Raw genomic sequence first — 19,837 nt, forward strand, 5'->3', positions numbered from 1 at the left:
TCACATAATTTATAATGGCAAAAAATTACAAACAACATAAGTCCCCAAAGGAGGAGCCTAGTTAAATAAATTTCTATGATTGAAGAACTTAATATTCTTTTATAAGTGAAGAATATATAGGGCTTCCCTGGTGGCGCAGTGGTTGGGAGTCCGCCTGCCAATGCAGGCGACGTGGGTTCGTGCCCTGGTCTGGGAAGATCCCACGTGCCACGGAGCGGCTAGGCCCGTGGGCCATGGCCACTGAGCCTGCGCGTCCGGAGCCTGTGCTCCGCAACAGGAGAGGCCACAACAGTGAGAGGCCCACGTACTGCAAAAAAGAAAAAAAAAAGAATATATAATAACAATAACATGGCAGCATGTTTAAGATGTTCACGAACTAAAAAAACTGGTGAACAATGTGATCCCAATTATGTAAAAACTGAGAAATATATATATGTATGTGTCAAAGAACTCAGTAAATATTTGTTGAATTAATAAACTAAAAAATACTGGAAGGGTATCTACCAAAATGTTATCATATCTTAAGACACTTGGATTATGGGGGATTTTTCTTTTTCTTCTTTGTGTTTCTCTATATTTTTCCTTTTTTTTTTCCAATCAGCATATTTTACTTCCATATTCAGGAAAAGATATTTTTTTTTCTAAAATTATTGCAATACATTTAAAGAAAAACAAAAGGGGTGTGGTGGGAAGTGGGTATCTTCTTTGCAGGACACCACAGTAACAAGGCCTTCCTGTCTTTGAAGGGCTAGGATGGCCAAGAACCATAAAATAATTGCCCTTTCCTGGGGTAGTCCTGTTTCATGCAGCCTGTAAATGATCTAGAAGCATCTAACAGACCACTGTGTTTCCATCTTTCCCTCTGTCTCTCTCTCTCTCTCTCTCTCTCTCTGGATATCAGCCACAACTATGTTCGAGGGTCCATTACACTTTTTATCATCAACTTGCACCGATCAAGAAAGAAAATTAAACTGGCCGGGACTCTCAGGGACAAGCTTGTGCACCAGTACCTACTGCAGCCCTATGGACAGGAGGGCCTGAAGTCCAAGTAAGTGCCGACCCGGAAGTAGCTTAGGAGCGAGCGCAGCAGGAGCTGGGTGTGCGGGGAGTTGGAGTGCCGCTTTGCTGAGGGCACCAAGGCTGCTGCTAATTCACTCAGGGACTGCTTACTCCCTTTAGGACCCTGGTCAAGCCCCTCCCTGTCTCTAGGCTTAGAGTCCCCAACCATAAAGTCAAACGATGGACAAAATATATCTCAATAAGGACACTCTTGGATTCTGGACCACAGGATTCTTCATTATGCAAGGATGATCACATTTTAAGCCATTTAGCATCCTTGGTCCCTACCCACTAAATGCTAATAGCACCCCCAGTCATGTGACAACCAAAAACAACTGTAGTTAAGAACCACATCCATTCCAGCTGTAACATTCTGTAATGCTGTAACTCCCTGTTTGTCTCCATCTACAAACCTTGTGGGGCTTAAAGGAAGGAGCACTGGACAAAGGATCAGAAGTTCAGAGATCAGGAGTCAGTGCTAATGAATTAAAGATTTGGATTTAATTAAAAGATTTAATTTGGGGTTAATTTGGATTAATTTTTAATTTAATAAAAAATAAATGTAAATAAAACCCTGGAGAAATAAATAAAATAAAATCACTGTAAGAATAAAAAAAGAGTCAGTTCTGCCCCTAACTTTATAGTTCTGGGCACATCACCTCTCTGGAACGCAGTTTCCTTATCTGAACATTAAGAGAGAAATTATATTCTGGGGGCCCTGTAGTCTCTTCAAACTCTGTAAGTGTATGATTCTGTGATACTCTACCTCCCTCAGTCTCTTCTAGAGACTTTGGCAACACAGAAAGCAGCTCTAGGCCACCCCATCCTGGAGGAAGGCCTCCCAGGAAGGGTATGGGATACTGTACAGACTGGGAGCGCTCCCATTCCTTTTTTAATGTTTACCAAGTTTAACAAAGCTATAAACTTGGAGCAGGTGGCTTGTGTTCCCACAGCTGCCCACAACTATTTGCGCTATAATTGTTTGCTGTTTCACAGCAACCTTGGTGGCTTGCATTTGGTTTCCAACTGTATGCAATGGGAACAAAACACAATCTGGGAAGTCACTTATTGAGCCTCTTTAGCCCACGCTAGATCTGTATTCAGTCTTGGTTCACATACTGGCTCTTTTTTCTGGCTATAAGTACATTGCTCCCACTTTTCTTTCCCCTCAATCCTATCTATCCCAGCAGAACTCCCGTGGCATTTTATCCCCTCTCTCCATTTCCCAGTAGTTCATGACTGGTGTGCTGAGTTCCTGGTCTTCATTCTAGGCAGGAGACTCGGTTCTGGCTCACTAAATAACCTGGGCACATCCTTTAATCCTAACCCCTAGGCCTCAGTTTCCTCATCTGCAAAATTCAAGAGTTGCTATATATTTGGTAAGGTCCCTTCCGGCTCTAAAATTCTCATCCTGGTCTGATCTTCTGAGGCCCGTATGTTTAAGTCTCCCACTGCCATTCAGTAATGACTCACAAAGTCACGTCTGGCAGAGGGACTGACTCCTCAGCAGTGATTGTGACAGTTCAGGGTCCTCTAGAACCCAAGATATTAGGAGCTGAGCCTGCCCAATGTCAGGAAGACCACGTGTACCACGTGGAAGGAACCGACCAAATGCCTTAGTCTAACAGGCTGAGGTGTCAAATCCCAGCTCTACCACTTGCTGGCTGTGTCCTGAGGCAAGTTACATCATCTCTATGAGCCTCAGTTTCTTCAACTGTAAAACTTCTCCTGTGAAGAGAAGTAAATGAAGTCATCTATATAAAGTTCCTGATACCTAGTAAATGCTCAGTAAATGCCCATTGCCTTCCTCTTCCTCAACTCAGAACTCTAGCCAGTTGGGGACGAAGAGGGGAACAACTGCTCTAAGAATGTTCTTCAAAAGTAGCATCTTCTCAGACTTTTAAGATAATGTGTGGATAAGACATTTGTTAAGATTATGATAACAAGACATAAGAACTGCATAAATGCAAAACCATGAAACATGAGGAAATGATGGTCCAGGGTGGCACCATTTTATGAGCTTGTTTCTCCATCAGCCAAGGGCACAGGCCTCTAACCCTGTTTACCCAACCCTGTGTCCCTGCCTCCAGGATCACAGCTCTGATGTTTGAACCTGGCCACACCTTGGCCCCTGTCCTGCTTATACGTTCTCTTTAGAGTGACTGAAGTGACTCTCACTGGCTTACCGATATGCTGCATTTCCAATTATGCTCTCGTGCATCTAACCTTGTCACCATCTTGGTGAGGAGCTATGTTCTGGCTTTGTTGACAACGTCAGAGAAGGACAGGGAAAAAGAGAATTTCATTCCACGGGGGTCCTGAAGAGGAATTTGGTAACACCCACTGAAATCAAATAGCAATGTTATGCAATTAGAAGAGGGAGCTGGAACCCGAAAGCCTGGATATGAATCCAGGCTACCATTACCTGTGTGACCTCAGCTCCCTTACCTGTCAAGTGGGGTTATTGTGAGAATCAAATTAGAGCATATGGGTGAAATGAAGCCTTCTACAAATGAAAATTTCACACATCCATGCATGCACATACATATAGAAGTATAAATACAGACACACACATATGATTTTACATATATTGTATTAAAGAGAGTTTTGGATTAGAAGTCAACAGAACTGGATTCCAGCCCTATTCCTGCCAGTACTTCACTGTGGAACTCTGGGCCCTTCACTCACTTCTCCAAGCCTGTTCCTCTTCCTGTGAACTCCTACTAATTTAACACCTCTCTCGTTCTAGAGAGAATGTGCTGAGCCATCTCTGACTGTAAGCTGCCGGACAGGGACTGCCGTGCACACGTTCAGGTGGTACATCCCACTCTCCTGCTCAGTAACTGCTCAGAAGAGCAGGAGCCCTCCGTGGTTCTGGGATGGGGGTCTCACAGGAAGAGTGTGGTTTTGGTGCAGCAGACTCTGCAGGGAAGGATGAAAGGAAATGCTCGGAAGTGATTTCAGCCTTTGGTGTCTCCCCCTCTCTCTTATAAACCTCTGGGGCCAGATTCTGTGTTCTGTGCCTGCTAATTCCTTGCTGTAGCCTGAAGCCATGTCAGTTCAGAAGAGGATGGAAAGCTCTGGGAACCTGTAACTGCTTCTGTCTTTAGGGACCAGGAAGAGGCTATAAAGAAGATCAGTGTGCCATTCAAGCCACCAGCTGGGCCTTTTGGCCTGGGGGTTTAAGATTAGGGAGATACCGGCAAACTTTTTTGATGGGTAGAGAACATGGGGTAATTCTCCTTCTCTTAGAATTGCCATCAGGGTTGGAAATAGTTCAGATCTCTGAAAGGGTAGCTGCATGTGAACTTGGGGCTCAGGGATGTTAGGTATTGTACAGGAAGCACCTTTGAGGCCACTCATCAGGCATAGTCCGGACATCCAGGTCCACAGTGAAGGTTCCTGTTTCTGATATCAGTGAGTGAACCAGTTGTGAGACCCGCCACTCAAGTCTCAACTCTTTATGTAAGAGATGGTTCTCACTCTGGGAACCAGACAAAAGGTGGGTGCCCTATACCCTATGGGACAGAAGAAGGGAAACTTTTAGAAAACTGCAGTGTGTACCAGAGAAGGGTATTCTGTGTCTGGAATATATATTCTTCAAAGATGGCTGAAGAAAATAGGGAGATTTAATTTAGACAAGAAAAATAAGGTAAGTTGGGAGGACTTTCTTCAGATATTCAAAGGGCTGCTAAGTGAGAGAAAACAGATTTGGCCCAGGATCCTCTAACATGACAGAAAACCAGGGACTACAATTTAAAAGAGAAAGATTTCACCACAAAACGAGCTCATTTTCCAAAGGCATGCCTGGCTTAACTGAGGACAGGACAGGCTTTCTCAGGAGGTAGACTATTAATCAAGGAATGAGTGGCCATGGCCACCTCAGAGGTGCTCTGAGATTCCTTACTCAGTGGGAGGTTGAGCTGAAAGATTACTGCTTCCCATCAAACTCTAAAATTCTATTAGTCTCTTCCATTTCCCTCCCCCCACACCCACTTCACTTTTGGAGCCTATTGTCTCTATGGTCACCAGAAAAGTAGCTTCTTCAAGCCACCAAAAAGACACACAAAGAAACTGGTGCTACAAGAGAAAGTGGTAGTTATACCACGCTAGTTCTCTTCCAAAAAACCTCCAGCTGTAGGTCCCTCCCCTGTCATTTTCACTGCTTCCTCACCTTTCTGGGGGAAACACTTACCATTCACACCTAAGACAGTAATATTTCCCCTTCTAGGTAAGGCTAAGAGCACCTTTGGGGCAGCTCTACCATCTGCGAGAGAATCTGCCCAATGCCTCATGTGATCACAAATCAATGAACATTGTCCTTTAGGGAATCATCTCTACCCAAGACATAAATATGTCTTTCATATGTCTTTGTGAAAGACATATGTCCAATGTCTTTCAGCAAACAGAAAAGCAACATAAAGTTGGGTCAAGCAAGGCAATTTACATCAAAGAACAGGAAGACTCACTTTGTAGGGGAAAGTCAAACCAGGAGCAGGTGTCTCACCAGACCCCAGCATTCTGCCCTATGTGTCATATTCAATTCCATTTGGAGAGAAAATGATCCAAAAATTGGAAAAGAAGGAAACAACTTTCATCACACTGGTTCTTCTATTCTGATGCACTGATGCTAAGAACCCTGGGGTGGAATAATGCTTTGAGGTGGTCTGTTTCACTCCCCTGCCCTCAGACAGTCTGTAGCTAGGACATCTGGACCAGAAGATGCTCTATATCTAAAGACCTCTAGGGAAGGAGTGCCCACAGTTTCAATCCTGTCTGAACATTTAATTTTATAGGAACACTGGGGCAGACCGTGCCTGTGGCTGGGACTTTATATATAATAAACAGCACCATGAAGCATTTTAGAGTTGAAGAAACTGAATTTTAGGGCACTAAGTGACTCATTCAAGAGTCACACAACTTGGGCTTCCCTGGTGGCGCAGTGGTTGAAAGTCTGCCTGCCGATGCAGGGGACACGGGTTCGTGCTCCGGTCCGGGAAGATCCCACATGCCGCGGAGCAGCTAGGCCCGTGAGCCATGGCCGCTGAGCCTGCGCGTCCAGAGCCTGTGCTCCGCAACGGGAGAGGCCACAACAGTGAGAGGCCCACATACCGCAAAAAAAAAAAAAAAGTCACACAAGTATTAAGTGACAGATCTAGAAAGTACCTATCATCCAGTTCTCCTGACCCCAAGTCCACTGCACTTTCTTCAACACTGTGCTACCCTAAGAGTCCAGTAATGTAAAATTATAATGATATTGAAAAATATACATTATATATAGCCGAGCTCTGTCATGATACTGTCTGAGTTCATTACATCTTAGGCTTAAGAATACAATGTATTATGTATTCATGATACATTATGAATATATTTGAAAAGTATTAGGTGACCCACCAGTTTTCTCTCCTTTAGGCTAACTCATCCCTTTTCCATTAACTTTTCTTCACGAGTCCTAATTTCAGATCCTCTGTGAAAGTTCTTCTTTGAGCTGCTTCTAAGATTCCATTTCCCAATCACAGAATTTTAGGGAAAGCCATTTTTTTTCTCAGCAAAACCAGGGAATTCCCTTCTGTTTCTTCTATGCTCTTCTCAAACCAAATGATTATTAAATACCAGGAGTGCCTGTAAGTTGGTTTAACTTGAGGTCTCTAAAAATCCATCTCAGCATTTTATATTCTGACCCCATGCACACAGACACTGCCAGATCCCCTGAACCTCATGGAGCCCCACCCTCAGAGGGAAAGATGCTGTCAGGGGAGGACTCCCAGGGAAACTGGAGAGTGTGTATCTTTATCCATTCATCAACTTTGATTGAGATCCTGCTTTGTGCCAGACGTAACTCTTCCTCTTCATCACTCTGACTTTCAGTGGCAACTAATCTGGCTAAATTCTTAATGAATTGTGGTCCCATAATTAATAAGAACTCGGGAAACACGAGTAGACAAATTAGGAAAAAACTCTGAACATAAAGTTTAATGTGATGTTTCAGATCAGAATGTCTCTTGATTGCCAGGCCACGTCATCAGCTGACCTTCAAGAGCTATTTAATAGGGATGTTTGGAGGGGAAAGGGATTCTGAGGTCTCTGCCCTCAAAAAGTTCATCTCTATTATTAGAAGCAAAAAAACAAACAGGAAGCAGACTGTGGGTGGTGCCATGAGAGAGGTGCAGAATATTTCTGCTTTGGGGCTAATAGGTTTCATATTAAACGTTTAAATTTCATATCTGTATGAGCCTCTCCTTCAGCTGCCATGTTTTAGCTGAAAGAATTTCAAGCCTCCTATGAACCAAGAATCTTATTGCCTGTTCTGTGAAGAAATGAACATCTTTTTCTTCTTTTTTCTACGTACTGCTTATTTTTTCCATCTCTCTGGGATATAACTTTTGCTTTGATTTCAGCCTCATTAAATCCTATATCAAAGGAAAACATTGGCATCTAACTGCATGCCTTTAGAGAGGTGTCATTTGATGTTAGCCAAACAGAGAGGTTCTGAAAATACTGAAGTAACTCCCAGGTGCTAAGACTTTAAAAATATCTTCATGTCCCTGTTGGAACAGACCACATTATGATACTTCATCTCCAGATTCAGAGCTTGGCTAGTATGAAAAGTTCTGAGGGCTGAACTGGCCACCACCTGACCCACCACAGATATCGGGAAGCATCACATTTATTTTGGGACATGGACAGATCTGGTAAAAGGAGCTTTAGGAAAAACCTTAACCTTAAGAATTCTAGGGCTTCCCTGGTGGCACAGCGGTTGGGAGTCTGCCTGCCAGTGCAGGGGACGCGGGTTTGGGCCCTGGTCGGGGAGGATCCCACGTGCCGTGGAGCAACTAAGCCCGTAAGGCCACAACTAAAGAAAGCCCACGCGCAGCAATGAAGACCCAACGCAGCCATAAATAAATAAATAAATTTATAAAAAAAAAAAGAATTCTATACCAAGAATTCTCACTCAGAAACAAAACCTGAAGACCTGTCTTCTGGGACTGAAGGGGCCATTACTCCATATATCTCAGCAGATTCAAGACATCTAAGTGTTCAAGTTCTATACTGCTTATATTAGTTGGTACTTGGAGTTTTTGAACTCTGGTCGACCAGATGTATTCCCTGCAGGTTTCCATTATCCTCACTTGTCTGGGATCATTTAAATTAGTTTCTTCTTAAAATAAACCACTCTATAAAAGTTCTGAAATTATTAAAAGATGACTTTATAGAGGAAAATTTTGGAAGTACTCTTAGAGATCAAGAAGTTTCTTCTATAACATCCCTGACAAAAAGCCCGTCAGCTTCTGTTTGATAAGACTCTTCATCTCATGAGTTGGCCCACTTTAGGACTAGACAGGTCTTATTGCAGGAAAGATCCTCCTTACTTGTGGCCAAAGGGTGTTTTCTTCCCATTTCTATCCTTGCTTTAGAAAAATTAGGCAGAGTAAATCTATACCATCCTTGTAACAATTTTCCAATATGTGTTCCCTTAGAGTTCTAGCCTCCAATCTAAACACTCTCAGCTTCTTCAGCCATTCCTCAAATAGCAGGTTCCCTGATCACTCCCTGTCTGTTCACCTTGGAATCCATTGAGTTATATAAACTTATCTCATATGATTAACTGTTCAATTTTTCTTACCTCAGACAAGCTTAGTTGTGGAGGTCTGAGAAGGAGTAGGAAATGTGAACATTTTGTTATTACAATTTACCTCACCAACACAGAACAGTAATATTTTAAAATCTTTTCCAACTTCATAATGAATAACAGTATTATTATGTTAAGTTGTATTCTTTAAGTATTAGTGAGGTTGAAATTTTTGCATCTATTAGCATTTTATTGCTTTTGTGAATTTTCTACATCCCCTTTGTTTATTTTTCTATTGGGCTGTTATCCACTTTATTAATGATTTGTAAGTTTTTTCTAATATAAGGCAATTTCCCCTTTGCTACCTATCATATGTGTTGAAATATTTTCCTCAGCATTTTATTTGCTATTTTTCCAACTATTTCATTTTTAGGGTGTTATCTTGACATACAGAAGTGTTCCCTTTTTATACAGTTAAATCTACCTTTTCCTTTGTGGTTCCTTCTTTCCATTTATATGGTTATCTACTTATATTCCTGAAATCAGATAAATATATATCTTTATTTTCTTCTAGTTTCTTTTTTGTTTCATTTGTTATATTCATTACTTTAATGCGTTTGGAATTTGCTTTGATGTTCTGTAAGAGCTAAGGAACATCAATAGTGCTTTTTAAGCTGAGAGTGTGTGAGGAAACCTGTTAACCTCTGCAGGGCTTCAGGTGCCAGTTTTAAAATGTCAGAAAAAAAGATGGTGGAGACCTCTTTTTCCTGGAGGTAAAGGCCCTGCTGTTGCACATGTAACCACATCACCTGCAGGCCTTTTGAAAGGCCACTCAGAGCCCCTCAGAGGGACAGAGGAGCCGCAGAGGCTGGGAGCAAGGAGAGGCAAGAGAGATGCCTGGGATTGGGGAGATGTACGAAATGGTTGAAGGTGAACAGGAAGGTGGTACTTCTAACCAGCAAAGTTCAAGTTAGTGTTCCAGTTCAGAAAGTCTGAAATAGATGCTGTGAAAGTATAAATATAAATATATATGACTATATGTATTTATAAGAATTCTTATACTTAAGGCTCAGAGTCAGTCTGTAGAAAACATAAGGAGAAGTAAAAGTGTAGAGAAATAAGCCTTCCAGTTTTTACTCAATGTACGCTTACTCAGCAAGACCTAGAGGAGTTTGGATTCTTTTCACCCTTGTGCTCATTTGAGGGTTTTGGGTGGCTCCTAAAGAGAGAGTAGCTATAAGCAATGCATACAGCATTATCTAAGTAACTAATTATGTACATATCTGGAAGATATAGTGAGGGTACTGAACGATATATTTAACCCCCTTAGTGCCTTCTGCCTGAAGAGAGCTTGAACTGCTCTTTGTCTGTGGGGAGCTCTCTGTGACACAGCCCAAGACCTGAGAGGAATCTAAATGACTTTAGCGACCTTGCTTTTCAAGAAAAGCACACTTTTCCTTCTCAGTGCTAAAGAAATACAGAGTTTTTTATCTGTGCAGATGCTCCATTGGATTTGGTTCTGAATTCCTGCTGTGAAGGGCCACGCACACCCCTCCCTGGTGCATGTTGAGGAGCTCGTCCATCGCACCAGAGCGCTCACTACAGGGAAAACGTTAGATGCAGCAGTTCTGCAGAAATAGCAGAAGTGCTCACTCTACACTATTCAACAAAAAATTTGCCTTTGAAAAGTTCACATGTTATTTTTAGTTTAAAAAATGTGGCCTCTTACATGGTACTCCAAAAGAGTAAGAAAAAACCTGTTTATTCAAAAGAAATTTAGAACGTAATGGTTAGAAAACTATTTGATCCCCGACCCCTGCCCCAGCTACCAACATACTCCCACTCTTTCGTCATCAGCTCGTGCTGATCAACCGTGGCTCTACTTTGAATTACCTGGGGGCCTTTAAAAGCCCCAGTGCCCAGGCCACACCCCAGACCAATTAAATCAGGCTCTGGACTGGGACCCAGAAACCAGTATTTTTTAAAGCTCCCCAGGTGATTCAAATATGTGGCCAAAGTTGAGAACTATTGTCCCTCTAGAAAATACTGGAACAAGATTCCAGCTGATTTGCATCTCTGATTTCACCCAGATTCTATTCTTCATTCAGGCACTAAGCCATTTTGCCAAAGGTGCGAACATGCCAGGAGCCCCTGGGAGTTCTCTATGACTAAGTGGAAAGATGTGTACGGTTCCCAAAGATTTTACTGTTTGTTTTGTTTTAACTCCCAGATTAGTAATGTACAGATCTCTGTGCAGATTAGAGGATTATAAAATGCTTTTATATTTTACAGTGACTTGACATCTTAAACCAAGATGTTTAGGAATCCAGCATTTTCACTGTTACTTTCTGAGAGATTTCATTTGCTCTCAGCTCTAGAATACATTTTCTTCCAGATCACTCCCAGCAGCTGGAATCTCTCTGCATAGCTGTCCATCAATACTGTGGTGTCCCCACCCCAGCTCCACTCACTTGGGGACCCTCGTTGCAAGCAGAGATTTCTGTTCTGTTCCAGGTGACCCAGATGAAATCCTGGTAAATGAGCACCTTAGAGTAAAGCTAACACGTTTCTGGGCAGTTGATTCTAAACTGAGGGGCAGGGAAGCAGAATACATAGGCAGTTCTGGTGGGCAGGGAAGAAATTACCCTTGTCTTCTCCTTTCTCCACATCCTCCAGAGGCTGTGGTTTAGCTGATGGACAAACATAAGCCTCAGGGAACTGACAAGTCCTAATCCACCTCATCCCTATAGCAGGTCCAGGGCCTTGAATCAGTATTTCTTTGGCTGCCAAGCATCGGGAACCCACAACAGGATGTGGTTCATTCAGACAAGGGGTTGGAGCTCCAAGCTGTGGACCAGCTGCCAAACACCAGCAGTCGCTTGACAGCCTATCCTCCTCCCCACTCACCTTCTCTAGAACAACTCAGAGTCACCACACTCTTTGTACTCTGACATCTGTGGACCCTGGAGCAGAAACTGTGCCACCAGGACATCTTATTTTTCCCTTTTGAGGGTACACCAGTGCACCTGATGCTATAGGAACACTGTCAAAATCTGATCAAACTGAGCTATTTATCCCTTTGGTTTAACATACTTGAATAGGTTTCCAGGAAGCCGTGACCTTACAGTAATGGAACTCATTTTGGGCATGACTAATGGACTCTATTTCATACCCTCACATATGGAAAACCTGTCTGTGCACACACACGCCTGCCCTTTTACCTGACTCTCTTGATCTCACCTGCAGACTGCCTGTAATAAAGAGAATGCTTCTGATCCTCTACTGCCCCTTCCAGCTCCACACAACTAGGACTGGGGAAACCTGGTCCCTCCCCACACAGGATACTTTAAGACAAGACCGACCACAGAGGGTAAATATAGGAGGATGCATGTGTAAGGAAGGGAGAGTTGAATTCTAACCTGGGAATCTGGGAAATCCTCAGGGCTGAGGACCATTGAGCAGGAGCTGTAAGGATGAGCCATACATCTAGGAAATGCTGGAGGGAAGGCTATTCCAGGCAATGGAATGAGCTTACTAAAGGTTTAGAAGTACGAAAGTTCAAGGGCCATTTTGTTTGGGGCCATAGCATATCGTCTCACGTGACTGGAATAGAGGATGCTTTATGAGGTGAGGGGAGAGGCCATAAAAATACATTAGTGCCAGAATGCAGAAGGCCTTGAAATCCAGGCCATGAGGTCTGATTTTCTTTCTCTCTCTCCCCTTGTGTAATGTGTTAATTATAGTGCCTCTGACCACACATTTGCATATTTCTGTGTTTTCTGTCATAGTGGGTAAGGATTACATCTGTTATAATTGAACTTGTACAACACAAAGAACAGTAGGACTATGAATAATGCCCCTTTCATACCATTTGTGAATGTCGGTGATCATGGCACCAAGTCTTTACAATGGGAGGGAACAGGGCTAACCACATGGTAAAGTCTCCGTGATTTTAATAGCTGGCTCCTATTGTGGTTTGAGTGTGCTATGCCTATGACATGGAGCTTTGAGATGGCCACAGAATCAAATTGTCTTCCCAGAGTGCCCCCAGATGACTGCCTCCTCTGTTGGAAGTTAACAATATCAGTGTAAATCCAGGTTCCTTAGCTGGGCTCTCACCTTGTTTGCCAAGTGTGCTGTTATTTTAAACCACTAGAAGCAGATGGTAGGATCCCATGATGGCATAAACCATTATTACACAGACCTGGATAGAACACAGCTCAAATCATGACCCCCAAACCTAACTGCAAACAGGAAAAGCTTACATCCCTAACAACTTGCCTAAAAATCCCCAGCTCTGCTTGCATAAAGGAGTCCTAGTTCAGTGATACAGAAGCTAGATTGAAACTCCTCATTATTTCAATATGCTCTCAAAGAACAGGACATAGGGCAAATGATCTTATCAGCCTCAAATTGTCTAAGTGGCCAGGAACTTCATATATAATGCGGGCTTTTCAAGGGGTAAGGGGAAAAGGAAGCGTTCACCTCCATTTTTCACTTTGTCTCCTCTCTTTAACAACAGCAGAGTAAGGGACTGGAGTGTCCAACCAACCACATGAGAACCCTTGGAGAGGCTGACTGAGTGGAACCCGACAAGCATTAATGTGAACCACTATCATGCGCAAGCAGGCACTGAACCACGTGCCACTGAAAATTTAGAAATGAGAACAATTAGCCTAGCAGGAGAACAATCCCCTAACACATAGGAGAAAGCTTCAGGACACGCTTGGGAGGAAGTAACCCTCCCAATGACCCCTCAGGAGTAGGAGCTCCCCTGAGAGGGTCATGAGCATCCTACAGCTTTTGCTTCAGCTGGGCAAGTGGGGACTAGCCTGCTGCGGCCACCTCCGAGCGGCCCTCCTCAGCGGGTAGCATCACTCACGGCCATTTCAAAGGAACCTCCTCTCTAAGCTACTCCAGATGCACAGCCTCTCCCGGAGCAGGGAAATTGAGCGAGGCCCCCCGTCCTCAAACCCGGCCGGCCTCCCTCCCGGCTCTAACCTGCCCCTGAGCTGGAGAAGGGCAGGGCAGCTGCACACACCACCTTCCTAACGCAGCGAGGGGGCCTCCACGGGCAACTGGGCCTCGGGGGCCTGTAAAGCGCACACAGGTGCGGCTGGCGGGAGGGCGGGGCGCCGGGACCCAGGCAGAAGAGCCAGGCGCTGAGTCGCGCGTTGCCGCCAGCCCCGCACCTGCGCCCCCCTTCCCTGCACGCCAGCCGGGAAGCCGCACCCCCGGCAGGAATCGCAGCCCGGCCTCGGACGGTTCCTTAATATTAGCCACATTGCGGGGGTGCCGAGTGCACCGCAACGAAGTTTTTGTCGGGACTGGAGTGATCCTGCGGCTTGTTGCTCCAGGAGGCCAAGGGCCGCGCACGTCTCCGGGCCTTGCCGGGACCGGAGAGCAGGCTGGAGGGGCAGAGGCAAGGGCTCCGCTTCGGGGGAGCCGGCGCGCGGGCTCTCAGCACCGTTGTGAAGAGCAAGGGGGACCTCTAGTGGCGCGCGGGGAAGCACGCTGGCACCAGAGTGGAAGCCAGGAGGTTGTGCGGGTTATTGAGCAGAAAAGGGAGCTGATACCCTCCCCGCCCCACACTCCTCAGATTATTATACCTTCTCCCTTCTCTCCTTCTTCCTCCCTCCCTTCTGCTCCCCACTCCTGCTTTCCCTCCCTCCCTCCCTCTCTCTCATTTAACAATCCAGAAACCCAGACCAGAGCCAACTGTGACATTTCTAGGCCTGCACACGTCATGCTCAGATGTGGACTCTAACTCAAGTCTCTGTCCTCCCACCACAGTGTCTTTTCCTTCCAGATTGTAGTTCGTGTACCCATGTATTTATATCCCATCCTTCTTTTACTGAGCACCTGCTATATGTGGGTTAGTGGACAGGAGAGCACGAGATGAGCAGGGCGGACACATGGTCTTCCTGACTAGGGGAGGGACTGACAAGCAGTCAGCGATCCCAGTGCTGTGACGAGTGCAGAGACAGGAGAAGTACTGGGTGATAGGGAGTGCTTTGCGGGCACCTGACCTGAAGGACAGGTAGGAGTTAGCAGGGCAAAGGAGGCTGGAAGCAGGGATGGAATACGGAGAAGTTTCCAGGAAGAGTGACAACATGTACAAAAACACTGAGAGTAGAGGGATTGTGACTGGAACACAGAACACAAGGAGGTGGGAGGTGGTGGGGAGCTGCAATGGGCAGCAGCTACAGGGGCCTCTATGGGCTACAGACGGAGGTAAATGGCCTCGCTCATGGGGTCTTGTAAGGACTTTGGAGAATGTTCTAAGATCAGCAGGAAGCTACTGAGCATTTAGACAGGTGAATGTCATGATCAGATTTCTACCTGTGCAGGATCACTCTGAATTTGGCATTAAACTCTGCTTCAGGCTAGCTATTAGGCTGTGGGCAGCCAACCGGAAAGATGTGGGAGCCAGAACGAATCTTTGGGTTCATCTAGTCTGTCATACAAATGGAGAAACCCAAGCTCACAGAAGGCAAATCACTTTCTCAAAGTGGCTGAGGTGGAACTAGTTATCTCTAAGTCCCATTCAAGGCCCTAAATATGCCAGCAGAAACCAGACACTAGCTCCCCAGGCTGCTCCCGATAATACGCAGGCTTCCCTTGCCTCTGCTCCCACAGAAGTCCAGCCAGAGTCAGGCCAGAGACCAGCAAAGTATCTTCAAGACTGGCAAAGAACATGCTCACTAGACTTGCTTCCCTGAGACCTCAGAACAGCTGAAAGCTTGCTTCAGTATCCATGGCTAGCAAGAACCATAAAGTAAGCCATGAAGACCAGAGACTGTAGACAGGTGGTGGGGGAAGGAGGGTGACCCAGCCAAGGGGATCCCACAGAGACCTGGGAAGCAGAGGGCTTGACTCCAAGTTGAGACACTGAATCCCATTTCAAATAGCATGCAAAGAAAACAAGTTCAGGAACAAAGCAATTCAGACTTTGTAAAAACAGATGGTGATAAAAACTCAGTTGTCCTAATATTTGGATAATTTAAAAGCCCTCAGCAGCTAGGGAATTAAGAGAAATAGCTCAACATGGACTGGATCATTTAGCATTTGGTTTGAAATGTCACAGGCCAGGAAGGAGGTCCCAGAATGTGATGAAAATATGATAAGAAAGGTTTTCAAAGAAAGAAACATGATCCTAGTGAGTGCCATCTGGAATTGGGGAACAACACGAAATAGTAGAAACAGGTATCAGGAGGCCTGAATCCAAGACAGAGCTTAGCCACCTATTAGCTATGTGACCTTGCCCAGGCCACCTAACCTCTCTGACCTCATCTCAATAGTGAAGTTACAAAAATAATAATAATAATACTTGCCTGTGTACCTCACAAGGCTCTTTTAGCAGTCACAAGGGAGGCCAAATAGGACTATGGTGAAGGGCTGCAGGGCAAATCTCAGCTCTACCGCTTACCAGCTATGTGACTTAGGTGAATCTTAGACCCCTCTAAACTTTGATGTCTTCATCTGTAGGGATGCTAACACCTGCCTCAGTTGGTAGTTGTGAGGACTAAATGTGATAGAATAAATCACAGCATCCTGCCTTTTGCATAGACAGTGCTCAGTAATCAGTGATTTTTTATCATTAACATATGTTTGTAAACTTACAAGTTGTTCAGTGCATAAGAGTGGAAGATAATTGTAATATTTAGTGTGATATGACTTAACTGGGTAATAGGATAAATATTAAAATAAAAATGTAAGCAGGAAAATTAGAATGGAGGTGGTAAACCACACTGTCCATCGTTACAGTGACGGAACTTTGTAAATAAGGTTGTATGAGGACTTAAGGTCTCACAAAATTAACTCAAGTTGGCTTAGCTAAGAGGTGGTCATATAGATCTTTTGTAAGGATGAAAAAACGCTATCAATGATCAACGGCCACGTGTCCAGTTGGGATAAGCTATCTAGTGAGTGACTGTGAGAATCAGCGATAACTCAGGTCTTATCTAACATCTCTAGGGCCACTGAGAGCAAGAGTAATTGGTACATTAATGAAATCTGTAAAGACGCTCAGCAAACCTCCAGGGAGCCTCTTTAGAGCTGGAGAAACTCAGTCCAGGAATACCAGAAATAATGTGAAAGAGCCTCAAAAGTCCATTCACTTGTTCAGAAAATATTCCATCCCAGTTCTACGCCACTTGGTTAGGCACCGAGTATTTAGGGATGAAAGGCACTGGACCCTTCCTCATCCAGCTCACAGCCCAGTGAGGGGCAGAGTGGGTAAGTCCCCACAATTCAGTGAGGTGGTTATAAGCTTTGGGTACACGAGAGTGCAGAGTTGGGGCTCCTAACCCAAGGGTCAAAGAGGGTTCCCCAGAGGGGGCAACACGAGAGCAGGCTCGGCAGGGCCCCAGGGCAGTTAGTCCCGCAGAGGAGGAGGAGGGAGCACCACACACAGCAACCCAAAGTGGAACTACAAGTCATTTAATCTGGTCACGCTGGGCCAAAGGTACGCTCAGTTTCCGAGGTTCCTTTGTAATGGCAACAAATGTCGTAGCCCTCCCACACTAGTACTTGTCCCTTTAAAAACCGCTTGCTTGAAAAAAGCACCTGATGCCCCCTTCCTCCCAAAAAAATCTATTAGGAATTTTATAGCAGTTTTAAATGAACTTGTGTCTTATTAATCCCAAGTGTCTACAGGCATTCACATTTGAAAAATATTTACTTTTTTTTTTAATGAACTGGTATATTTTATTCCCACCAGGATCTACTGACATATTCATTTGAGAAAGATCTACCTCATTTATGGGCAAAATTTAACTGTTTTTCATTGGGAACAACCTGTTCATGCGTATACTGATGATGTCCTTACAATGACTGCCTACTCAGCCCAAGCCCACCCCCAGAGGTCTGGGATCCACAGGTAGCACTGCAGTAAGGGGCACTGGCAGCATCTGAGACTGGGGAGGTGGCCGGAGCTTGGTTTCATCGTCCGGATTAAGGTGGAAGGGATGGCGTTGTTGGAGAGTTTGAAGCAGGGACAGCAGCAGATGGCTCTGTCAGCAATGTGGCCCGCACAGGAGAGGTAGGCAAGGCCAGGGGCAAGGAGATAGGTCACAGGGAAAACTCTGAACTAAAATAATAGCAGTGAAGGGAGAGAAAGAAGCAGATCTGAAAAATATTTAAAGGTAGAATTGGTTGGATATAGCGACTCCATACCTGGGACCTGAGGGAGAAGACCCAGATGACCACACCTTTCTGGCTTAGGTAATCTTATAGAGGGTGGTACCAGCCCAAAGATAAGAAGGCAGAGAAAAGGACAGAGTTTGAGGAGAAGATCTTGACTTTGGACACGTGACTATAAAGTTCCTGTGGAACAGCCAAGTGGAGATATAAGTTAGAAGAAGGATTCAGCCTTGAGATACAGGTTTGGGAAGCATCGATATGCAGATAGTAATTAAAGTCCTGGGTGTTGGTAACAGCACCCAGCTGGAGCATGTAGTGTGGGAAGCAAAGAGGTCCCAGGACCAAGCACCAGCAACCCCAGCATCTGAGAGGAAGCTATAAGGGAACAGTCCCCCAAAAAGGAAACAACATGCAGAAATGAAGGAGGAAAACGGAGGGAAAGAGAGAGAGAGAGAGAGAGAGAAAGAGAGAGAGAGAACGCTACCACGGGAACCAAGGGAAGAGAGGGCTTTAGGCAAGGAGTCATGAAACTCGTCAGTGCCACAGTACAAGGACCAAGAAGTTTACCTACCCAGAATGACAATGAAAAGAGTAACAAAAAAAACACCATCTCCCACTTACATGGCTCACTATGCTTTCAAAGCACTTTCACATTTTTTATTTCATTTCATTCGTACTACATCCTATATAGCCTATATTCTCACAGATGCAAAACTGAGGGAAGTGAGGTAAAGAGACTTGCCAGAGCCGTCTAGGAAGTTAGTGGCAGGCTCCTGGAATTAGAGACCAGTCCACAATCTTGATCATGCTCCCTGGTTCCAACCATACCTGAGTCAGCTTTTTAACCAACCAATAAGGAAATCAGAATGGAGCCTGTTGCAGAATAACTACTCGTTATTAGTATGGAAATGAAAAGGCTTGCTTCTCACACTTTGTTTTGACTTCCTAGAACCCAGAGATGGCAATACTCTGGGATCATCTGAATCTAAGGGGGTGTTGCCTAACTCCTCAGGGGGAGGGCTTGCACCTAACTCCATATATAGGAGGGACCACTGAAGGTTTTCAAGTGATAGCAATTTGAGTATGCTTTGGAAAGATTAATTAGTATTATTGAACTAGTATTTGATAGTGCATGTGTCTGGCTGTTGGATATTCACACAACCTAGAACCAAATAATAAAATACACTGTGAAGACCTGTCCTGGCTTTTTTTGCACCTGAACCCCCTCTCCTCACCCTGCCCTCCACTCCAATGAGTACGCTGTATTCACCAGAGAGGGTCACAGAAGGTTCTTGCATGTTTGGTGAGGTCAACATTGACCTTTAGATCTCAATTCTCACACCTCCACATCTTCCAGAGGCAGGCCTGGCTCTCCACCCAGGAGCCCCCTGCTTGTTCATTCATTCCTCAGTCATACCAACAAGAGAGGGGGGCTGCCCCCTGGCCTGTCAGATCTGGACTGGGCCCAAACTGGTCCACGTCGGGCCGGGCCTGGAGCTGTCTCTCTGCCCAGCTCTCCCCTGGGAGCAATTTACATTGCACTTATCTCTGGGGGTTCATGGCTCTACTGAGCAAGGGGTCTGATGATCTCTCTCTAAACCTATCATTCAGAGCACAGAAGGAACACTAAACCAAGACCTCTTTATCAATTTCTAACAGTTTATTCTCTTCACAGCTCAGATGATACCACTACAATGTTATCACACTGGAGGCTGGGCAAGGCCCAGAAATAGTCATCACTGTAATGCTGATTTTCCAAAGTGACTTACAGCCTTATTTCCAGCTAGTAGCCTGGTTCTGGCCTTTTCTACTGACCCATAAAACTGAGCTTCAGTGGGTACTTGGCGGTCTGAGTCACTCCCCCGTCAGGAACAGCTGAGAGACTGTCTGGATTCTGTACCACAGGCCTAGGATGGGTGACGAGCCGTTCCCCTTTGCTCTCTAAGTCCTTCTCAGGGCTGAAAATGACTGATACACAGGAAGGATAACAAAAAAAACACCTGCAAGCAACACAGGTGAACTGAGATCACAAATGCCTGCTTTATCACCTACTTCTTTGTGTCT

General features: G+C 44.9%; 1 protein-coding gene across 1 annotated transcript in view; it reads left to right on the plus strand.

Annotated features, from left to right (window-relative positions):
* HPSE2 (heparanase 2 (inactive)) overlaps window positions 1–19,837 on the plus strand; it is a 569,682-nt gene that overhangs the window by 547,448 nt on the left and 2,397 nt on the right. Inside the window, exon 11 of the mRNA XM_079900324.1 lies at window positions 902–1,048. Coding sequence (XP_079756450.1) covers window positions 902–1,048 — 147 coding nt within the window. The remainder of the gene's footprint in view (window positions 1–901; window positions 1,049–19,837) is intronic.

The sequence above is a fragment of the Stenella coeruleoalba genome (assembly GCF_951394435.1).
Source record: "Stenella coeruleoalba genome assembly, chromosome: 16".
Taxonomy (NCBI): Eukaryota; Metazoa; Chordata; class Mammalia; order Artiodactyla; family Delphinidae; genus Stenella; species Stenella coeruleoalba.